This window comes from Gadus morhua, chromosome 11 (genome assembly GCF_902167405.1).
Source record: "Gadus morhua chromosome 11, gadMor3.0, whole genome shotgun sequence".
NCBI lineage: Eukaryota > Metazoa > Chordata > Actinopteri > Gadiformes > Gadidae > Gadus > Gadus morhua.
The window spans coordinates 23970878-23990906 of NC_044058.1; the positions used below are offsets into that span (position 1 = coordinate 23970878).

At 42.1% G+C, this 20029-nt stretch overlaps 1 protein-coding gene across 5 annotated transcripts in view; it reads left to right on the forward strand.

The window, feature by feature from the left end:
- Positions 1–17074, forward strand: part of dyrk1b (dual-specificity tyrosine-(Y)-phosphorylation regulated kinase 1B) — a 38329-nt gene extending 21255 nt beyond the window's left edge. For all 5 annotated transcript variants that reach the window (XM_030370942.1, XM_030370943.1, XM_030370940.1 and 2 more), the window contains 12 exons: positions 4750–4901; positions 8210–8329; positions 8903–9091; positions 9986–10133; positions 10482–10631; positions 11223–11359; positions 12011–12157; positions 12418–12558; positions 12703–12823; positions 13044–13226; positions 14261–14364; positions 15551–17074. In XM_030370942.1, the coding sequence (XP_030226802.1) occupies positions 4833–4901; positions 8210–8329; positions 8903–9091; positions 9986–10133; positions 10482–10631; positions 11223–11359; positions 12011–12157; positions 12418–12558; positions 12703–12823; positions 13044–13226; positions 14261–14364; positions 15551–16117 (2076 nt within the window). In that variant the 5' untranslated portion in view covers positions 4750–4832 and the 3' untranslated portion in view covers positions 16118–17074. The remainder of the gene's footprint in view (positions 1–4749; positions 4902–8209; positions 8330–8902; positions 9092–9985; positions 10134–10481; positions 10632–11222; positions 11360–12010; positions 12158–12417; positions 12559–12702; positions 12824–13043; positions 13227–14260; positions 14365–15550) is intronic.
- The last annotated feature ends 2955 nt before the right edge of the window (positions 17075–20029 follow it).

Consider the following 20029-nt stretch of genomic DNA (forward strand, 5'->3'; position numbering starts at 1 on the left):
ATAATTTCTTTGGAAATAATTCCTTTTTACCTAGTCTGCATGGGAATTACGCAATTACTTTAACTTTGTGATTTCATACTTGCATTTCCCACGGAGCTGGGTTTTACTGAATGACTGGAACCTCAAATTAGGCACAGAACCACAAAGTATATATCTGGGCTGATGCAGCTCAGACTTTATAAAGAGTTCACTCATTTGTAGAAATAGGTGTCCATTGTTTGTTTTACATCAAATTAATTTGGCACAAAAAAAAAGTTTCATAATTTTCTTTTTGTATTAATATGACTGAAGATACAAAATTCACTAACATAGTTCAGGGAATTGCTTGAAAGCCTGGACTCCCCACACAGGAAGATCCAAGGGACATCCTGGTACAAAAGTATTGTGCAAGTTAATTTACTATGGCTGAAACTTCATAGTTCATCCAGATTTGTCCATGCAGATGTTACGAATGGCATGGTGTTACTCATAAACTTTGCCTGTGTAACTCAACCTATGTGACTAACCCTTTGTTTTTTTGTATTGCAGAAGTTTAAAGAACATGCTTTGGTTTATGTTTTGATTCTTCCAGCTGATACTAGGGTAAACAAGGAAAGAATGAACTTAATAGAGGCATTTGTACAGGGATTACAGAGAAGAAAGTTTAAATTGAAGTGGAGGTGTTGAAAACCTGAAAAGCAATACAGGCCAGTACTTAATTATAATTAGAATGGAGGTATGTTTTAAGTGGGCGGGACGTGCTCAAACAGGGTCGTCACATACACAGTTTAGCTTGTTTTGATTTGCAACATTGAAGATGCATTTCTTAATCCCTGTTGTCATCGTGGTCCCTGCCAATTGGCTTGCCAGGTGGCAGCTAAGTTTGAAGTTCAGCAGTAGACCACACACATGTTACTACCTCCCTCAGCAGTATTCCAGAGTTTCCACTGTCGGGACCTCTATGTAACCCATAGTTCCATATAGTTCGCACTTTGTTACACGATGAAGGTCGTTGAAACTTGTTTCCTCTTACCAGTTTTTCATGCATTATTCCCTCAACACCACAAATATTTGTATTACTTATCACCACCCATTCGAAAACAAAAATATAAGTGAATTCTAGTATTTTAAATTTGTGATTAATCACAGCCTGTAATGTGATTAAGTCTGAACATTTTAATCATTCGACAGCCCTAATTTGATTATATATTAGACCTGTGAAAAATACAGTGCCTGATTATTATTATTCTTAGATCGAATTGTGAGAAAACATTTAAAAATCTTCTCATTTTCAAACGATGGGCAGTTAGAAATAGATAGTAGCCTCCCAGCTTTGCTATATACAATTAAGTCAGTCTGAGAAGCAAACCAGGAACACAGCACATCTACAACCAGTAGATCCAGATAACCACATGGTCAAATTAATAGGATACGTCCACTCCAGCATTTATAACTAATCCAAATGGTTGAAATGTGTGCGGAAAGACTTATTTGTTCATGTTGTGTGTGTGTTCATGTTGCTTTGTTAAGTTGCTAATGTTGTGCTATGATGCTTCTGCCATTGACAATAGGGAGAGATATGCACTTGACCTGCTGATACTCCGTTACCGTTATAACTTTGGATGTGTATTCCTTCAGTAGATATCTGAAGATATATAAATCCAGTGGAAATGCCACAAAATGAAAGGCTTGGAATAAGAAAAACATATATATGACGTTACTTCCTCTATACTACATTGTTTTATAATTACAACAGAATATAAGGGTGATTATAACAAAGCCCAGATAAGAAACAAAAGCTTTTTGCCATCAGTAGTTAGTTACATTACATAGCTTATGTTTATGTCCTATTTCACTGTCCTATGGCATTCAAAGCCAAAGCTAATTATCATTAATAGATGATGTATACTTAAAAAAGATCATATTTTGACTAAATGGGAGAGGAGGAATAGAGTTAATAGTATTGTAACAGTATCGATACTTTAGACAAGGCTTTTCCTTGAATTGTATCATATTTGTAACCAATATTTTGTGTTAAATCTTTTGAAGAAAATCAATGACACAAACTCCCTTTGTATTTATTAAGGGATTTATAAGTATTATGAGCCCGTGCTAAACCAAGAACAGAGTACTGTCTTACTGCTCTATGTTTGGTTGATAGAGGGAGATAGAGCCAGCCCCTAACTATTACTGCAGGCTGGTAGAGAAGAAGAAAAGAAGAGAGAAGTAAATAGCAATACAGACAGAGAGGGGCTGGTTGCTGAGAAAGCACAGCGTTTTATTTATAGAGCGCTGGCCAGCCAGCCCTTGGATACTAACATCCAATCAGCTCAGACTGAGGGAGGGGGGCCTTGGCCAATGGTATTGCGGAAAAGAGGGTTGTCAGAGTGAGGAAGTGCTCTGAGTGCTTCTTGGCTTCTTAAAGGGACGGAGGCACTTATTTCAGTGCCAGGCAGATATACTAGCACTCTCTCTTTGATCAAACTCTCCCTCTCTCTCTACGTCATCTCTCTTTTCAGGGCAGAACTTACTGCCTCATAACAACAGTGTTCTCAGACAGAGTGACTAGCCCTTACTCCAGTTTCCGTTTCCCCCTCTGTGATCATCCCTAATAAGGACAGGCAAATAGACAACAGCAACCTAACCCTATTGCTCAGTAGACATTGGTCATATTACTCATAGAGCTACATATAAACCATCCTTCTGACTTAAGCAATCTATACAATTTGTGTTATAATACTTTACTGAAATACAACCATCCTATATTATATTAACATTGAACATGGGCAAATGACATGACCTACATGATCAAATATGGTAATCTGTGTATCTGAACATTGCTGCTTTATGCAGTTAATAGCTAAAAAGTTTTAATTGGTTGTTCAACCTTACTAATTGTCAAATTAAATACCACAACCTCCTCCACAATCAACAGATTTCTGACATTTCTGATATTTATTCCACAGCCCTAACAGCAGCCGGTAACACACACGTGTGTGTTGCCACAGGGATGGGTTTAGGGGGTTAGTCTTGTTTGTCCAGTGGCTTATTTAGCTAAATGTGTTTTGCACTAGCTGCAAAAAAGATATAATATTTTCAGTAAGGTTTTGGAAATGCTTTCCGAGTCTCAGAAAATACAAACCTGGGTGGTCACAAAGGAAGAGGGGAGAAAGCTCTGTCTGTCTCACACGTTTTGGGATGTTCAGCACTACTCGCTGACGGGACAACATCATATATTAACACCACAACGGCACCAACTATTTCCCATTCCCATTTGAGAAACATTGAACATTTTTTGTACATGTTTGTCTTGTTTGTTTAACTGTAACTGAGACTTGCATGTGTTTTTTATCTGTTGGAGAGATGAATACACAGGATTTTTAAGATGCCGAGGATTGTCTGTTAATCTTTGACATTTGGCCTTGAAGTATTTATCATGATTTCCATTATCATAAAAATGGCAACATACAAATGAAGAACCCATATTGACTTTATGCTGATATGGACGAATACAGATTTCTTTCTTCTTGTTCTCTAGTACAAATTGTTATAAATCCAAAACCATAAGCCATTCACAAAGGCCTACATCAAGATCGTCTCTTGATTCTTCTTGTTTTTTCATTCATTCCTCTGGACGGCATCGCAAGGTCTGAGGGCCCAGGCACCTCTAGAACATCTTGTCCATTGAAACCAAACCATTGCTAATGTTGGCAATGAACATTGCACAGGTTACATGGCTACCTGGAGGAGCAGGTGGGATTCATTCAGCCTTTGGCCCCTTTCGGTTTCTTTGGAGAACATTTTTGAGGGGGACATGATGAGGAACAGTCCTATAACGGTCCCTAAAGTTCTACATAATGGAGTCAACTTGCTGAGGACACTGAATGTGTAGACAAAGGAAATCCACACAGGAATTTTGTGTGTAAAACAAAACGTTATTTGCTTGGATTTGCATAATGTGAACTCACAGGTCATGGACCGGCTATTTGCCCAATTGTTCAAATAGGATGAACTAGGCTCGCTTGTTTAACTGCTATTTGCTCTCTCGTTTAGTTAGGTAGAAAACATGGGCTGGTGGAAAGGTGCTCGGACCTGAACTACCTAGTTCTGTCCACACAGTGAGGTCAATACATGCAGAGATGATCCCCTCTCCCCACCAACGGACATTCACATTCAGAGAAAGAGGAAATCGCTAATACGTTATTTTGTATTTTGTTGCGCTTTCCCTGGTACACTACAGTTGCCACAAAGTCTTTTAACCACGAATTAGCTCAAATGCATCTTTTAACATTTTAAGGAATTGAAGGAAACCTTTTTATACGTCTACTATTTTAGTCATTCAGTAATTTAAATTGTATCATTTAATTTAAATTGTTCAGAATTTCGGAAATCACTGTCTGTTCAAATCACAAACAAAGAGTTGAATGCAATTTGTTGTGCTTCAACACTGATGCTCATTTTTCTTCACTCAAGCAAAGCAATGTTCAGCAAAGCAACGTTGTGTGCACCACATACTCAGCAGTTGGGGAATCAAACCGTTGACCCTGGCGGCACAAATGCCATGCTCCACCAGTTGACCTAGACAAGAAGTACCATGAACGGCATACGGAATGCATATTGAATTGGGGGGGGGGGGGGGGGGGGCGGATAACACAATGACCACAATGCTTTCCTTTGTGGCTGGCGTCCCTGGAGGCCGACTGGTCCGTGCGCAATATTAATCACAGACCTCCGCTAATGGCGTCTCCATCGTATGTGTTCCCTCCCCAGGTGGAAGCAGCTCAGGATGTCCCCCCACCACCTCCTCCTCCTCCTCCTCCGCTGCCCAGGGCTTCTCCCCTGCTGAGCCAGCCATGACCAGCCAGCACACCCACGCACACCCCTCCTTCAGCTCCATCCACTCCATGGCAGAGCAGCAGCAGGTAACGCCACCACGCCGGGGGCCACGCCGGGGGCCACGTTGACTGGCTGTGTCCGGAACCGGGCCCCGTCACGGGTGTAGTGCGCTGTGTAGGGCGCTCGCCGTTTTGTAGTGGCGTTCGAGTTCTCGGGGGTTAACTTCATTCACTATATAGTGGACATAAAATACCCAAAATTGGAGTGAACACACGATGTTCCCTACGCGTTACTCCCGTATACCACAATGCAATGCGGTCATTTTGAAATGTTCAGCGTGGTGTCCGAATTCTCGTTTGTCCGTTCTCTATATAGTGCACTATATCATACACTGACTATATAGGGAATAGTGAGTGAGTGATTAGGGAACGATTTCGAACACAGCTACTGTTTCCATCAAGACCCACTTTGTTAAGTTAGTGGTGCTAGGGGGCGCCCTGGTGGTTCAGCGGGGGGAGGGCGTGCCATTAAGGCCCAGTGCTTACCGCACCGACCGGGGTTCGATTCCTGGACTCGGTCCTATGCTGCATTATCTTCCCCTCTCTCTCCCATAGCTTCCTGTCTTACTCTACAATAAAAAGGATAAAAAAAAAAAATTAAAAGTCAGTGGAGCTGAAAAATTCAAATCAGATGAGAACATTTGTTATCTGAATAATATTTCCTTTAAAACCCAACGTTAATACCGATATAACTGTACCAATCAGAGCCCGACCCTGGACCCCTAGGCACTGTCCCAGTTTGGACCGTATAGCCCGTTCCTCATCCAGTCCCTCTCGTTTAGGTTTTGGTGTTCTAAACCTTTATTTTCTCGTTTCACTAAAACAAATCACTGATCGATTTTAATAATTGATCAAAAAGGAAAACTGATTCTTCGCTGCGTTTGCCTTGTTTTCGGCTCCCCTCATTGGTCCGACTCACGCCGACTGTGTAGACACTAGAGCTTCAGTCTTACGTTTTCAAAGATGCACAGCTTCGACAATATAGGGAGCCCTCCAAATTATCCCTTAACAAAGGTGATTTGTTGATTGAGCATAGTTTTGATGAAATTTTACAGCAGTTTCTTGTTGCTTGAAATGCATCGGGGAGCAATGTATTCTACTAGCGGTACAGGTTGGCTCCAGAATAGCATAGAGCTAATTGTGGATCACTGGAGGCATCCAGTTCTTTGCGGATGCGGGCCAGATGCAGGTAGTTACAGCTCGAGTGCCGGCCTATGGTGTCGGGCATCCCACTTCGACAATACTGCAACTCTACCAAATTGGATAATAGACGAGTGAAGCACAACAATTCAGACAGAGCTCAAAAAAACATCTGTGGTCGAAGCGGTCTGCCAAGTCCGGGACATCACTTCAACACCTCCAACAGTGCTAATCGTCATAGTCGCACCCAACTCAAGAGTTGCAGAAAGATTTGAGGTCCCAATTTTTATTGATCAGTCCGATCACAGCAGCAGGACATCAGAGAGACACAGTCTGACTCTGGTACCGGCCTTGTCGGGCTTATGATCCAAACACGATAGGATTATCTACAGGTCAATTCCTTCACTTATTTGGTGGCCTTTTTGACCATTATAGTTTCCAATTGTTGAATGTTTGCGGGAAAGTCATAAACACGCTTGCTCCAGGCCCCTATAATATTTTTTAAAGCAGCCCAATGGTAATGATCATGGATCGTTAATTGGCATTAACAACGATCAAGATTTCTTCCTGTAATGTGCCCACTGAGTGCCTTTTTATTAAGTGTCACCGTAACAGTGTTCAGTATGACACAAGCCTAACGCGTTCCCTTCTACAGTCGGACCATCAGGGTGACCCATGATCCACATAAGTCTGCCAAGGCATCAATTGTTGAGAGCTGATATTAGGGTTCGATGCCTCAATATGACTGGCATTCAACCAGGGGTCGGAATCTCTTGGCACCTCACAATTCGATTCTGATTATGAGGACAACGATTCGATTCTAAAACGATTATCGCGCGATTTTCAAAAATATATATATATACATCTGAGTTTGCTACTCAGAGTTTGCTAATCACTTCCTACTTTTGTGATGATCATTCAAGACATCAACAGATGAATTAACTTATCTAATATTTAACTAGAGAAAAAGCTTCTGTCACAAATATTACTATTCTATAAACAATGCAATAATCAATGCAGCTTGCATTACAACACAATATGGAAGTATGTAAAAAATAGGTTTCAGTTTTATTTTCTTTCTAATCATTCTTTTCTATGTCATTAAAGAAAAATCTTCGCTTGAATTAGAAGGAGTTCTTGTGTCTTGCTGCGAGTTTGCGTTCATGCTATGCGTAGGCTGAATCGCAATCGTGACAAATCAGATTGGCCAATACACACTGAAGATAAATTAAATAATTGTAAAATTACTAAAAGTATCCCTCAGAATGTTGAATGTTGCAGCAGGCGAACAAATAAAAAAGATCCCGTCTCGGCATCGAGACGGAATCGTTCTAGAGAGAATCGCGATGCATCGAAGAATCGATTATTTTTCCCACCCCTACATTCAACTGAGATCCTTCACTTGCCAAGTGGGGCATATTCCTTTTCCTTTTCCTTTTTTTATTAATATATTATAATCAAATACTTGATTAGGGGAATTCAATCATTTGCCTTCAGATATCTAACTTGCAAATATACAAAACATGTTTGTACCATGCTATGTTGAAGAGGTGTGTATATATTCAACGGAGCAGGAAATCAATCGTTCACGTTTGCGATTGAGTATGTTTTAGTGTCAAGTCAGATTTTGTAATTAAATACAGCCTTTGCGATAAAGAATGAGATGACATCAATCTCATACACTCTACAGCCTATAATATGCAAACGCATTTGACTGCGTCCCAGCCGTAAGCGAGCCTACTGCCTTTGTCTTACGTAAGCAGCTGCCTCGTTAGGCTGCATTGGGTTTTTGCAGGCATTTTGAAAATCCAACCATTTAAGATGGTTTAATGTGATGGATCACATTGGTGGTAGGCGCCACTAGTGGGAACGCTTACCTGCTCGATGTCCGACCTGGCCGCGTCTGAGAGCAACAAATAAAGATTAATTGAGAAGTGTATACTGTAAAGTTGACACAGAGGACATCTGGCAAGACGTTTTATACTCCCGAGGCACCTCGCCACTAGGAGGATTTATTAGCTCGGGGGGAAGAAATGGATCATCCCTCAACCATTTATATCCTCGGCAGAAACTACACGCGTTCATTTTTACAACTACTTTCACAGTTGTAATCACCAGGACAGAACGAATACAAAAACAAAGCATTCATTGGTGCCTGGTTGAGCTGACGACCACTAACCCGTGTCTTCCTGCAGGCGCTGTCTGATATGACCATACTCCAGCGGAGGATCCCACCTAGTTTCAGAGACCCGGCCTGCGCACCATTAAGGAAACTTTCCGTTGACCTAATTAAGACTTACAAGCACATCAATGAGGTAGGAGACCGTGCCGCTCAGTGTCATGGACGATGTACCCGTTTAGTCTTTTTCTTGAAAAGTGTAAAGTATATCGTATCAGACAAAGGTGATAAATGTGTAAATAGACATAGCCATATTTTAAAGTAAAAAAAATATAGGCTGGATCATTTGATTGTTTTTTTTATTTTTATGAAAGCGCTGTATTGTTTGTAATGAGGAAAAATGTTCAGACCGTCCAATACTGTTGGATGGTGATTTTCTGTCGCTCCTCGCTGGGTCCAGCCTGGTCTTGTTATGCTCTGTGTAAATTAAAGAAAGAAGTCTCAGAATGTTTACAGAGGATCACTCAAAGCAAGGTAACCACAGTGACCCAAAAGGAATCTATAAACATTGGTTATTTTTAATCAAATTGTATACAATATTTTATTAAATGCAAATGGGATATCAGAAGGCTACTTTAAAGGAGAGTGTGGCAGTCATATGGACCAGTTCTTAAGCTGAATGTCATTGAGAAAGCCCAAACCCCAGATATACAGTTGTGAAGGATGTTACAAGTCAGGTATGTGCTGTGTGTTCCCCCTCTTCGTCCAGGTGTACTATACCAAGAAGAAGAGGCGAGCCCAGCAGGTGCCCCCAGAGGACAGCAGCACTAAGAAGGAGCGGAAAGTCTACAATGATGGCTATGATGACGACAACTATGATTACATTGTCAAGAATGGAGAGAAGTGGCTGGACCGCTATGAGATAGACTCACTCATCGGCAAGGGCTCCTTTGGACAGGTGAAGGAAGAGTGGTTGACTGTTGTAATGGTTACAACTAGTCTGTGTTATTACGTTTTTCATGCATCAGGCATGTATTTGACATCAATCTTTAACAGAAATGTTCTGGACGTCGCACACTGGAAGATGTGACAGATGTAACAAAATGGCACAGAGTGTTTAGTCATTCCAACATGACAATATTTGTATGAAGTACATTGAGGCTCCGAGATGTGTGGCCAAACACGTTATCTGCATTATGAGGACAATATGAATCTTTACTACTATCTGTGCCATTGCCTGGTGAGAGACGTTTTTATTATCGATTTTAATACACTTTCGGGAAAATATGTTTACAGCCAACAAAGGGTTGGGGTTTCTGTCATAACTTTCCTTTCAGGGTAAATTAGCAACTCGATGGGTGTTACTACCTATCTCTTCAGCAATATTAAGGCCTCAACAGGTAGTTCCATTGTGCCTTCATCTACTGTCTGCAGAAACGCTATAGAACTATATATAGAACAAAGAACCCTTTTCTTATCGAGTTTACCGGTAACGCGTTATACATATGATAAACATTTCCTTTTATTCATTTGTTATAACATATAATTAAAGAAATCGGTTGTAGGATCCACACATTTCTCTTGTGTAAATGGTCATTGTGATAAAAGACGCTTCTCTAAGGTTGTCGTTCAACTAGTACTTAGTGATATTATCTATGAGAACAAAACACTCATTGTTCTTGCCTAGAATATAAAAATATGACCAATGACCTGACAAATGAGGTTAAAGGTGAAGCATTATTATTCATAATGCATATGTGACACCAGGAACAAAACTAATCTGAACCTGTGAATCCGAAACTGTGATTGTGATCTTGATAAATGTGTAATTTTAATATTTCTCTTCCTCCAGGTGGTGAAGGCATACGACCACCATGAGCAGGAATGGGTGGCGATTAAGATCATAAAGAATAAGAAGGCCTTTTTAAACCAGGCACAGATTGAGCTCCGACTGCTGGAGCTCATGAACAAGCACGACACTGAGATGAAATATTACATAGGTAAGCACCGATAACGTCCAACTCCTAGGGCAGCATTGTCACGCGGGATGGCATCATCGGACTGTCTTGGGGGGCATGCATTCATCCAAAGCACCCTGTCATCACAGATTAATTATAGCAGACAGTTACTCTGTAGGACAACCCGGCATGGTGGGCTCTGGTCAGTTTGTTTGTCCGAGTTGGCAACAGTAACTACGAGGGGGGGGGGAGGGGTAGGTGAACTACAACAGCTATCGTAGTGCTTGGTGTCTTATTTTAAGATGGGTGATGCTGTTGGTATTAAGGTTGGCCTCTTATTCCCACCTCTGAACTGACCATTGTTTCCCTCTGACTTCTCCTTCTCTCTAGTTCACCTGAAGCGTCACTTTATGTTCAGAAACCATCTATGTTTGGTGTTTGAGTTATTAAGTTACAACTTGTATGATCTCCTGAGGAACACAAACTTCAGGGGGGTGTCCCTCAACTTGACCAGGAAATTTGCACAGCAGCTCTGCACAGGTATGTGCGCACACACGCACACGCACGCACACACATACACACACACACACACTAAAATCTGAATTATCGTCTGTGTTTGACTCCTAACATAATATATGAGAGAGAGAGAATAACACCTGGTATTTTAGTCCGCAGTGATTTGGCTTCTGTGAGACGAACAATAACGTCTTGTTCCATGCCTGTATCACAGAGAGCCAACTATGTTCTTCCCCTGTAGATGGCAGCAAACTCTAGATTCTACTTGTTGGAGAATACAATTCTGTGCTCATTGAGTTCATTGTTAGAATATAAAATAAATACACAAGATCTAAATAAGAAGTGTCGTGTCAGTTGTCAGTTACCACCCTTAAGCCATTCAAAGTATATTCCAAAAGCATTCAAGATATTTGACATATTTCTGACGGCTTATAGTCCATAATTGATATCTTATAGATAAAATGATGTGTCAAAGAAAACATTGAGCGGTGACAAATAAAACATTTGACACTTTTGATTGTTTTATTAGGAATTTTGCGAATGATATTAAAGACAATATATAATCACTAATGAAAGTGATAGGCTTATTCATGTAACTTTTGTTTTTATCTACAGCATTATTATTCCTGGCCACACCAGAGCTGTCAATCATCCACTGCGATCTGAAACCAGAGAATATCTTGTTATGTAACCCCAAACGATCCGCCATCAAGATTGTCGACTTTGGATCCTCCTGCCAGCTTGGACAGAGGGTGAGCAATACATATACACACACACATCAATCTAATAACACACACACAATACATCCATGGTGAACTCCAAAGGACCTAATTTCATAATTCACAATAATGGAGACGGGAACAAAGCCCCAGGTGACGGTCAAGAAGGCACTCATGTCACCCCATTCCCCACACGCTCTCACTCCACTGGCTGGAACGGCATGCAACAAACTCAGAGTTCAGAGGAGTGACAGAATCCAAACTCACCTACATCCCACCTTTCATCTACTTGTATCGAACTGACTCACCGTCAAGACTCTTTTCACATGCTCCATACAGTCCACACTCGATTCACACGCTCCATACAGTCCACACTCGATTCACACGCTCCATACAGTCCACTCTCGATTCACACGCTCCATACAGTCCACACTCGATTCACACGCTCCATACAGTCCACACTCGATTCACACGCTCCATACAGTCCACACTCGATTCACACGGTCCATATAGTCCACACTCGATTCACACGCTCCATACAGTCCACACTCGATTCACACGCTCCATACAGTCCACTCTCGATTCACACGCTCCATACAGTCCACGCTCGATTCACACGCTCCACACACTCCACACTCTTCCAGTCCTCTGACGCCCTCTCTCCTCCTTCTCTGTCCTCTGCAGATCTACCAGTACATCCAGAGCAGGTTCTACCGTTCCCCAGAGGTGTTGCTAGGGATGCCCTACGACCTGGCTATCGACATGTGGTCTCTTGGCTGCATCTTGGTGGAGATGCACACCGGAGAGCCCCTGTTCAGTGGATCCAACGAGGTACACGGCTGAGACGCGCGGAGTCGCACCTGTTCCCAGACATGCTTATGTAGTCTGTGCGTTAGGGCAAGGCCCACAAAGACTGACTTAATGTTGGCGTGTATGTATGGCTCTCCCCAGATGTTAAAAATGATTGAGTTTCATCATCGGGGCTCCGCAGTCCTTATGTGTATGTGTTAGTGTGTATTCCTCTCTGGTGGTGCGGTTTGAATGTTGTCGTTGGAGCGCGGGGCTCACCTCCCTCTCTGTTGCGTCTGCAGGTGGACCAGATGAATAAGATCGTGGAGGTGCTCGGTGTCCCTCCCAGCCACATGCTGGACACAGCTCCTAAAGCCAGGAAGTATTTTGACAAGCTGTCAGACGGCTTGTGGACAGTAAAAAAGAACAAGGACATTAAGAAGGTACTTAAATCCTGACCTGTACCATAACCACTATGTTAATTTTCTCCTCTCAGCCATTCTAAATGATTGGTGTAATCTGTGTGTGTGTGTGTGTGTGTGTGTGTGTGTGTGTGTGTGTGTGTGTGTGTGTGTGTGTGGATCCAGGAGTATAAACCTCCAGCCACGCGACGTCTCCATGAGATCCTGGGGGTGGAGACCGGAGGGCCAGGAGGCCGACGTGCCGGGGAACCAGGTCATGCCCCATGTGACTACTTGAAGTTTAAAGGTAAACGATCAACAGAACGTCTGTAGTGTACAGGACACTAAACATCACTAATCATCATGTTGTGACGATACAGATTCAATAAAAACGTCCTGATCAAGCTCCCATTCGATTGGATGTTTGATTGATGACGCACCACAGACATATAACATCATATCCTATAAATCATGTCGTACTTTCTTCCTGAATTCATATCAACGCCGCGCAACGTTTTGTGTTCCAGACCTGATCCTGCGCATGCTAGACTACGACCCGAAGAGCCGAATCACTCCATTCTACGCTCTGCAGCACAATTTCTTCAAAAAGACGACAGACGAGGGAACCAACACAAGTTCATCGACATCCACGTCTCCTGCCATGGACCACTCTCATTCAACCTCCACTACAAGCTCCGTCTCTAGCTCTGGTATACAGATGTCTCTCACCTATCAATACATGGCCATGGATGTTTTATGAGATGTTCACATGCACCTGAAATTTTGGTGTCACTTATTCAAGTCAAGGCCATTTACTAGATTGTCACCTACTGCAATTCCCCCCCAAACACACTTTTTAGGGTTTGCTGCCCTCTAATGGTTAAACACAATCTTACTGCTATGCTTAAATCATTCTAGGTAGATCCTGATCGACCCTCTGAACACGCTAGAGGTCCATTTTAAAACATCTGCTCTAGCTCAGAAAGGCTTTTTTCACAATTGATGGTTAAGGTCAATATTATAAAGGATAATAATCAACTGTATATATTATTATTTTCATGAAAAATAATAATCAATATAGGGATGTCATATCTTTTTTATTCCATCTGTTTTCAAACTTCTTTATTCCAATTAAATAACTCCCACAGTGTATACGTGGCTAGCGAATCCATCTTCAATTGTTAACTTATCGATATATTTAATGAGTTAACCAGGTAGACTAGATATTATAGCTCTAGCTATTGCTCTATTCATGAGAAGGGTGTTACTTGGCTTGTTCAGTGGTTCAAACAATGGGGTCAATTTGTTATAGATCAATCAGGCCCAAACAAGCCATCCGGTAGCCTACTAAAGCTTGCCTCTTGATGCTAAGACTGGAAGTCTCATGAACTTGCTACTTCTTCGTACTCTGTTAGCAAGAGGAAAGAAGATTATGCTGGCACCTTGTTGCACCATAGGCAAGCAATGGTTTTGGCCTTGCATCTAAATGCTCCTGCAGCCAATATAGATGGATAAGTGTTGACCTTTTCATGCTTCAAAATGAGAAGCATGATTTTTAAACTACCAACCTGTCAGAGAGCTGATATTTCCTTCTACAACATGTGGTGCCTTTAAAAAAAAAAAAAAAGCTTCAATAACCAACCACTGTGTAGTTCCTTCAATTAACCATTTTGTTTGCAATGATACAGGAATTTGAAGAAGGACTTAATAATATCATCATCCTCATTACGTGTTCTCTCACCAGGTGGCTCGAGTGGTTCCTCCAATGACAACCGTAACTACCGCTACAGTAATCGCTACTACAACTCTGCTGTTACTCACTCAGACTACGAGATGACAAGCCCCCAGGTACTGACCAATGGAAACAGATGCATATAGTGTTGTTTATTATTCGAATGTACAGCGTATATAAGAATTAGGTGGATTCAGCAGGATTCATATGGACTGCAACGGTTCAAGTCTTATGTTATTAGATCATTCACCAACCAGCACAGAGTAATACATAATGTTATGTATATATTAGGGTTGCCGCGGTATACGGTATTACCGGTGTTACCGGTGTTGAGGACAACACCGATTACTCTGTGTTGCACACCGGCATCACAGAGTTTTTGTTTTTTGTTTTTCAGTAATAAAATAAAAATTCAGTAGAAATGAATAATATAATTAAGTAAATAAAAATGTAATAATAATAGATTTATATATAATGATAGATAGGCTACCTAATAAACTGATGTAACGCACAAGACCAGTAACCATAGCAACCTCGGTAAACAAACCCCGCAAAGCCCAATCCCTACGAGAGCTCCCCGCGCTACGGCCATCCGGAGCTTTTGGCCGTGATATTATTTATAAAATTATATTATAATATCATATATAGAACGTTATAAGACGCTGTCACCGAGTGTGAGAGGAGAGTTGACGGAGAAGATGGCGGTTGACCTAGTTTCAAAGTTTATACCGTTTATACTCGGTAATACCGGTGTTGACACGAGTGTATTACTCGGTGTGAAAATGTCCACACGGCGGCAACCCTAGTATATATATTGGATAAAAGTAATAGAAAGCCATAAGTATATTGCATTGAAATAATAAAGCTGACGGCATTGGGACACCGTATCAGTTAAAGTGGTATCATGTAGCTTAGGAGTGCTTATCTGCAAAAAAATGGATTGGGCCCAAACAAATGTGCAACTCCCTTTTATCAGTGGTCATCACCATAGCCTGGCAAAGCATCAACAGCCACGCCTAAACACAAAAGTCAACGGTCTCAGTCAGACCCCGTTAAATCAAGGACTCACACTCAGAACTGTGCTTCATTTCAATACTAAGGCCCAATCCCATTTCTTGTTTTGAAGGGGAAGGGGTAAGGGGAAGGGGTAGAAATGGGATCGGGCCTAATATTCCATGTCCTAGCGTTCAATCATGACAGCCAACCAGGCCTCCCGCTGGGTAGTGTGGCGGGCTGCTCCCGTCCACATTAGTGTGCTGACGGCGTCCCCCTCTGCCCGTGGCCCCCCTGCTCCCCCTCCAGGCTCCCTCCCAGCAGCAGATGCGTATTTGGCCCAGCAGCGAGAGCGGCGGCGGCGGCGGCGGTGGTGGCGGCGGCGGCGGCGGCCAGGAGTCCTACACTCAGCTGCTCCTCCACAAGCCGGCTGCCTCCCAGCAACACCAGCGTCACTTCCTGGACGCGCCGCACCACCCCCACCCGGTCTACACCCACCACGGCAACGGCGGGCGGGGCCTGCGGCAGGGCCAGGGGCCGACGGGCATCGGAGGAGGAGGCGGCGGCGGCGGCGGCGTCGGAGGCCAGCAGGGATCTTCCCCCCAGATGAGTGACAGCATGGATGTGGGCGTGTCCCTGGGGCTTCACCACCTGGGCGGGGCGGTGTCTTCCATGGAAGCCTCGCAGTTTGGCTCCGCCTCCTTGCCCCTAGCTCTGCCAATCGGACTGTCTGCCTTCCGGACTCGGACAGCCTCCGGTGCCCAGGGGCCCCAAGCCCCGCCTCCTGAGGACTACTACCCCGTGTCCAACAACAATAACCTGGCAGGGGGCGGCAGGGCGCGACCGGACTCGGACGAAGGGGCAGCCAACTCTTGATATACCCTCAAACACACCCTAAAGCCATACGACTTTAACAACTACAGTATACACATACAAAAGTGGTAAATAGACATAGAGCCCCTCCACCATACATACACACAGACACACGGTCTCAGACACACACATACTCAGTTCAGAGACTAAGTGGTGAACTTTGAGCTGAAGGAGATCATTTCTTCTACTTGAGAGGAGGAGAGAGGAGGAGGCGGCGGGGGGGGAAAGCTTATTTTATTCTTTCTTTTAAGTTTTTGTCTTCTTTGAAGAGTAAGCGAGGAGCAACAGCTGTGAATTAGAATGGAACAATTGAGACTGGCTTGTTTTTATGAATATTGTTGTTTAATATTAGATTTTTTTCTGTGGTTTGAGGAGCTGTGTGTTTTTACTTGATTGTTCCTGCTTCTGAAGGAGGAGGGGGGGGGGGGGGGGGGGGGGGGGGAGAGTTTTATAAATGACAGCGTTGGATTCATTTTCCCACATTCATCCAGGACCGAGTTGAGTGAAAAAAAAAAAAAAATGAAGAGAAATGCTATTTCAGCCCACAGCAGTTAGAAAACACAAGAACATGTTAGCATTTTTGAAAAATGAAAATGCTTCCCAGCTTTAATTTTCAATGACGTAAAGGTTCAGGAACAGGACTATGGCTGAAATCTGTCCGGACTGCAGCCCCCTGTCCCTCTGTTCTCTCTCTCTGTCTCTCTCTCTCTCTCTGTCTCTCTCTCTCTCTCTCTCTCTCTCTCTCTTATGTGGTAGAAGTGGAGGGTGTCTGGTAGGGGAATGTGTCGGGGCACATGAAGGGAACCTCCTCCTCCTCCTCTTATCTTGCCCTGCTCCTCCTGTGGTGGTTCCCCAGACATAGCCGCCTCCTCTCTGTGCTGCTAATCACCATGACAATTGATGCGGATTGCTGCTAAAGAACCAACACAGATCAATAAAAAAACGTTTAAAAAAACACAACTACATGACATCCAAACTTTTTAACCCTCCTGCTTCAGAGAAAAGGGATAAAGAACGAACCACTGCATCTCAATGTATTTATTACTATTTAACAAAAAAGAAAAAATAAGCCCTTTTTTCTGCTCTTCTTTGTTTGGTTGCCTTCTTTATGCAGGTGAGCTCTGATTGGCTATTGTAATAGTGACAGTAAACTGGTGGCAGTCAGCATTGTCCTGTTCTGTTGGTCTGCCACTGGTTTGGGGGCTGGGTCAGCCCCTGTGGGAGGGGAGAGGGACGGGGCAGAATAAAGTTGGATATATAATAAGAATAAAGAGTATACTTTTGCACACCAAGGTCAAAGAAACCGCAAATGTGGGCCTTTTTTGCTGTTGATCCGTCCTCCCTGGACCCTAACTGCCGGCGTCAGTTGGTTCTCCTTGAGCCCTTTTTTGTCTTGTCTTGCATGTCATCCCGGGTTCTCGCACAGGTCTCAAATGTTAACTCCAGGTTCAGATGTTATCGTAAAGAGTAGTCATACTTTTTCTTTTATTAACCTTCTGCTGGTCGTTTACTTTTTGTGCACTCACATGATGATCCAAAGCTAATTTCCACCAGACGACATTTGATAGGAATCACATTTAGTACTACTATAAAGTAATTATATGCACCACTGCACAATTGACACTAGGGCACCAATAACCATAATACAAATATTTTAAATATGAATCTATTTTCCCATCTAGATGGCAAAGGTTCAAACAGCAAATTAAACAATTAATTTGTAGCTATAGAACCACAGAAGAAGAAGAGGCTCTGATTCGAAGGGCTTCCTTGAAGTATTTTTTTTTTTAGATATCTACCATTTGTGGTGAATGTTCGGAAACCTCCCGGATCATTAACTTGAATATAACCTTTACCTTTGAAATGTAAGACCTTAGTGACTTTAATATATTTCTCATTAATAAGCTATTGTGTATAAAACAGGAAACGGTTCATTCTTTCAAAGAAATTCTTTGGTACATTGAGTATTATGTGTGTAATGATATGCAAGTCTGAGGTAAGTATGATAGTCGATCTCACAAGCTATAGCCTTAAACCTTCACTATAACTTGTCAACAACAGCTATTTACTCTATTAACTATCGTAACTAAGGTTTCAATCCATCCAGGGAATTTGTCTCTGTAAATCGTTTTTTGTAGATTCAATGCTTGGGGAAAGTCTGAGATATTAAATATAAATATTTAGTTTTAGCTGTAGCTACATCTCAAGCCACTAGAGGTTGTTAATGGGAAAACGTGCATAGTGCAAGTTTAAATACCAAACCAACGTGTGGCCCCCTGGTAGAATCGTAGCGTTTAAAGTTAGTGTGAACCAATATTGTCCGATGTGATCTCTAGTGGCCCGTTGTGGCCCATGCGGGGCACTTTTTAGAGCAGTGGTGGTTAACTGGTCTAGACACAAGTTGTTTCTTGGCCATTAAGTCAAGACCGGAGAGGCTCAATTTATAATGTAAACGATTCATTATTATTTTTATATAAAACATGTTTGATAATTCGTGTTTAGATTTATTTAATCAACAGTGTATGAAGTACACTCTGTGCATCTCTTGAAGTGGTATGCAGAGTTCAACTGGAGTAGGCTATACTTCCTATAACATAACATAAAGTCTAACAGCTGTTAAAGCCTTTCAGATGTCCCCGGTATCTTTGCTTGGAGATGTTTTTTGTCAGCTGAAGGAACCTGCTATTCATCATGATAAACACAAGAAGCAACATTCGACATGGCGATAATCACAAATCTGTTGTAAGATCCACACAGCAATATTTATTTCAATAAATATTGAGAAAATTTCTAATAACCGAGTATATGATAATACCATGGTAATAATGTGTGACATCCTTCAGCCCTACAACTTTAAATTGGTGTGTCTTGAATTTAAGGTTGGGATCGCTACTGGCCTAGAATACAAATGCTGGATTATCTTTACCCGTAACACCTACACCATTGGTTCCAAACATTTTCTGGCCTTTTAGCAAATTTTTCGGTCAGAAAATGATTGCATTCCAAATGTTTTAGATTGTTTTGCATCTGCTTAACCCTATATGAACATTGCACCCAACTGCAATATCATGGTCCAAGTAACTTCTTAGTTGTTAATTTGTTGCCACGGTCAATATACAGTATATGTATATTCCTAAACAAGGGAAATGTATTTTTCAAATGCAAGTTTATTAGTTTTAGTCATTATATAATATACCTAATATAAAGTAACGGGAAATGGCAGTAATAATGATCGAGAACTTTAATTTACATGCAAATATTATAGTCTTGTAGGCCTATGTAAACTTTTATTAAACATATATTTTTATTGCAGTATTTCATTTTCACATTTTTCCCATGTTAATGGTAAGCGCAAATGTCATTGCCCATTGATTTATATAACATTCAACATTCAGGGCCCTGTCTACCAAACTCAGGGGCCCCTGAATCGTCTTCACATTTCAGACCTTCTCCAGATGGATCAAAGCCAAATCACAACAGGTTCTAGCATTTTCTCAAAAGTTTTATGTGGCCCTTGGTATTTTACTGGGTGTGCATTGGAAAGGCTCTGTGTGCCCATTAGTATTTCCCAGAGCTATTTCGATTAGGAAAATACAAATGGGCATAGAGAGCCTAGCTCCATAAATTACACACACACAGTCACACACAGACATAACAAGGGCTCTCTAAAAGGCTCTGGTATTTTCATACCCGCATCAACACGGAAGAAATAGACGTCTGACCTACACTGCCAATAATACTTCAATACTTCATTTTGGCATATATTTGCATATATTTGAATGTTAATAGAACAATAACATGGATAATAACGTACTTCCACGTATGTTTGACAGTGAGATCACATATGCCAGGCCGTTCAATACGAGACGGCTACTTTTCTCGCCAACCACGTGACCGATCGTGGGATCCGCGTCT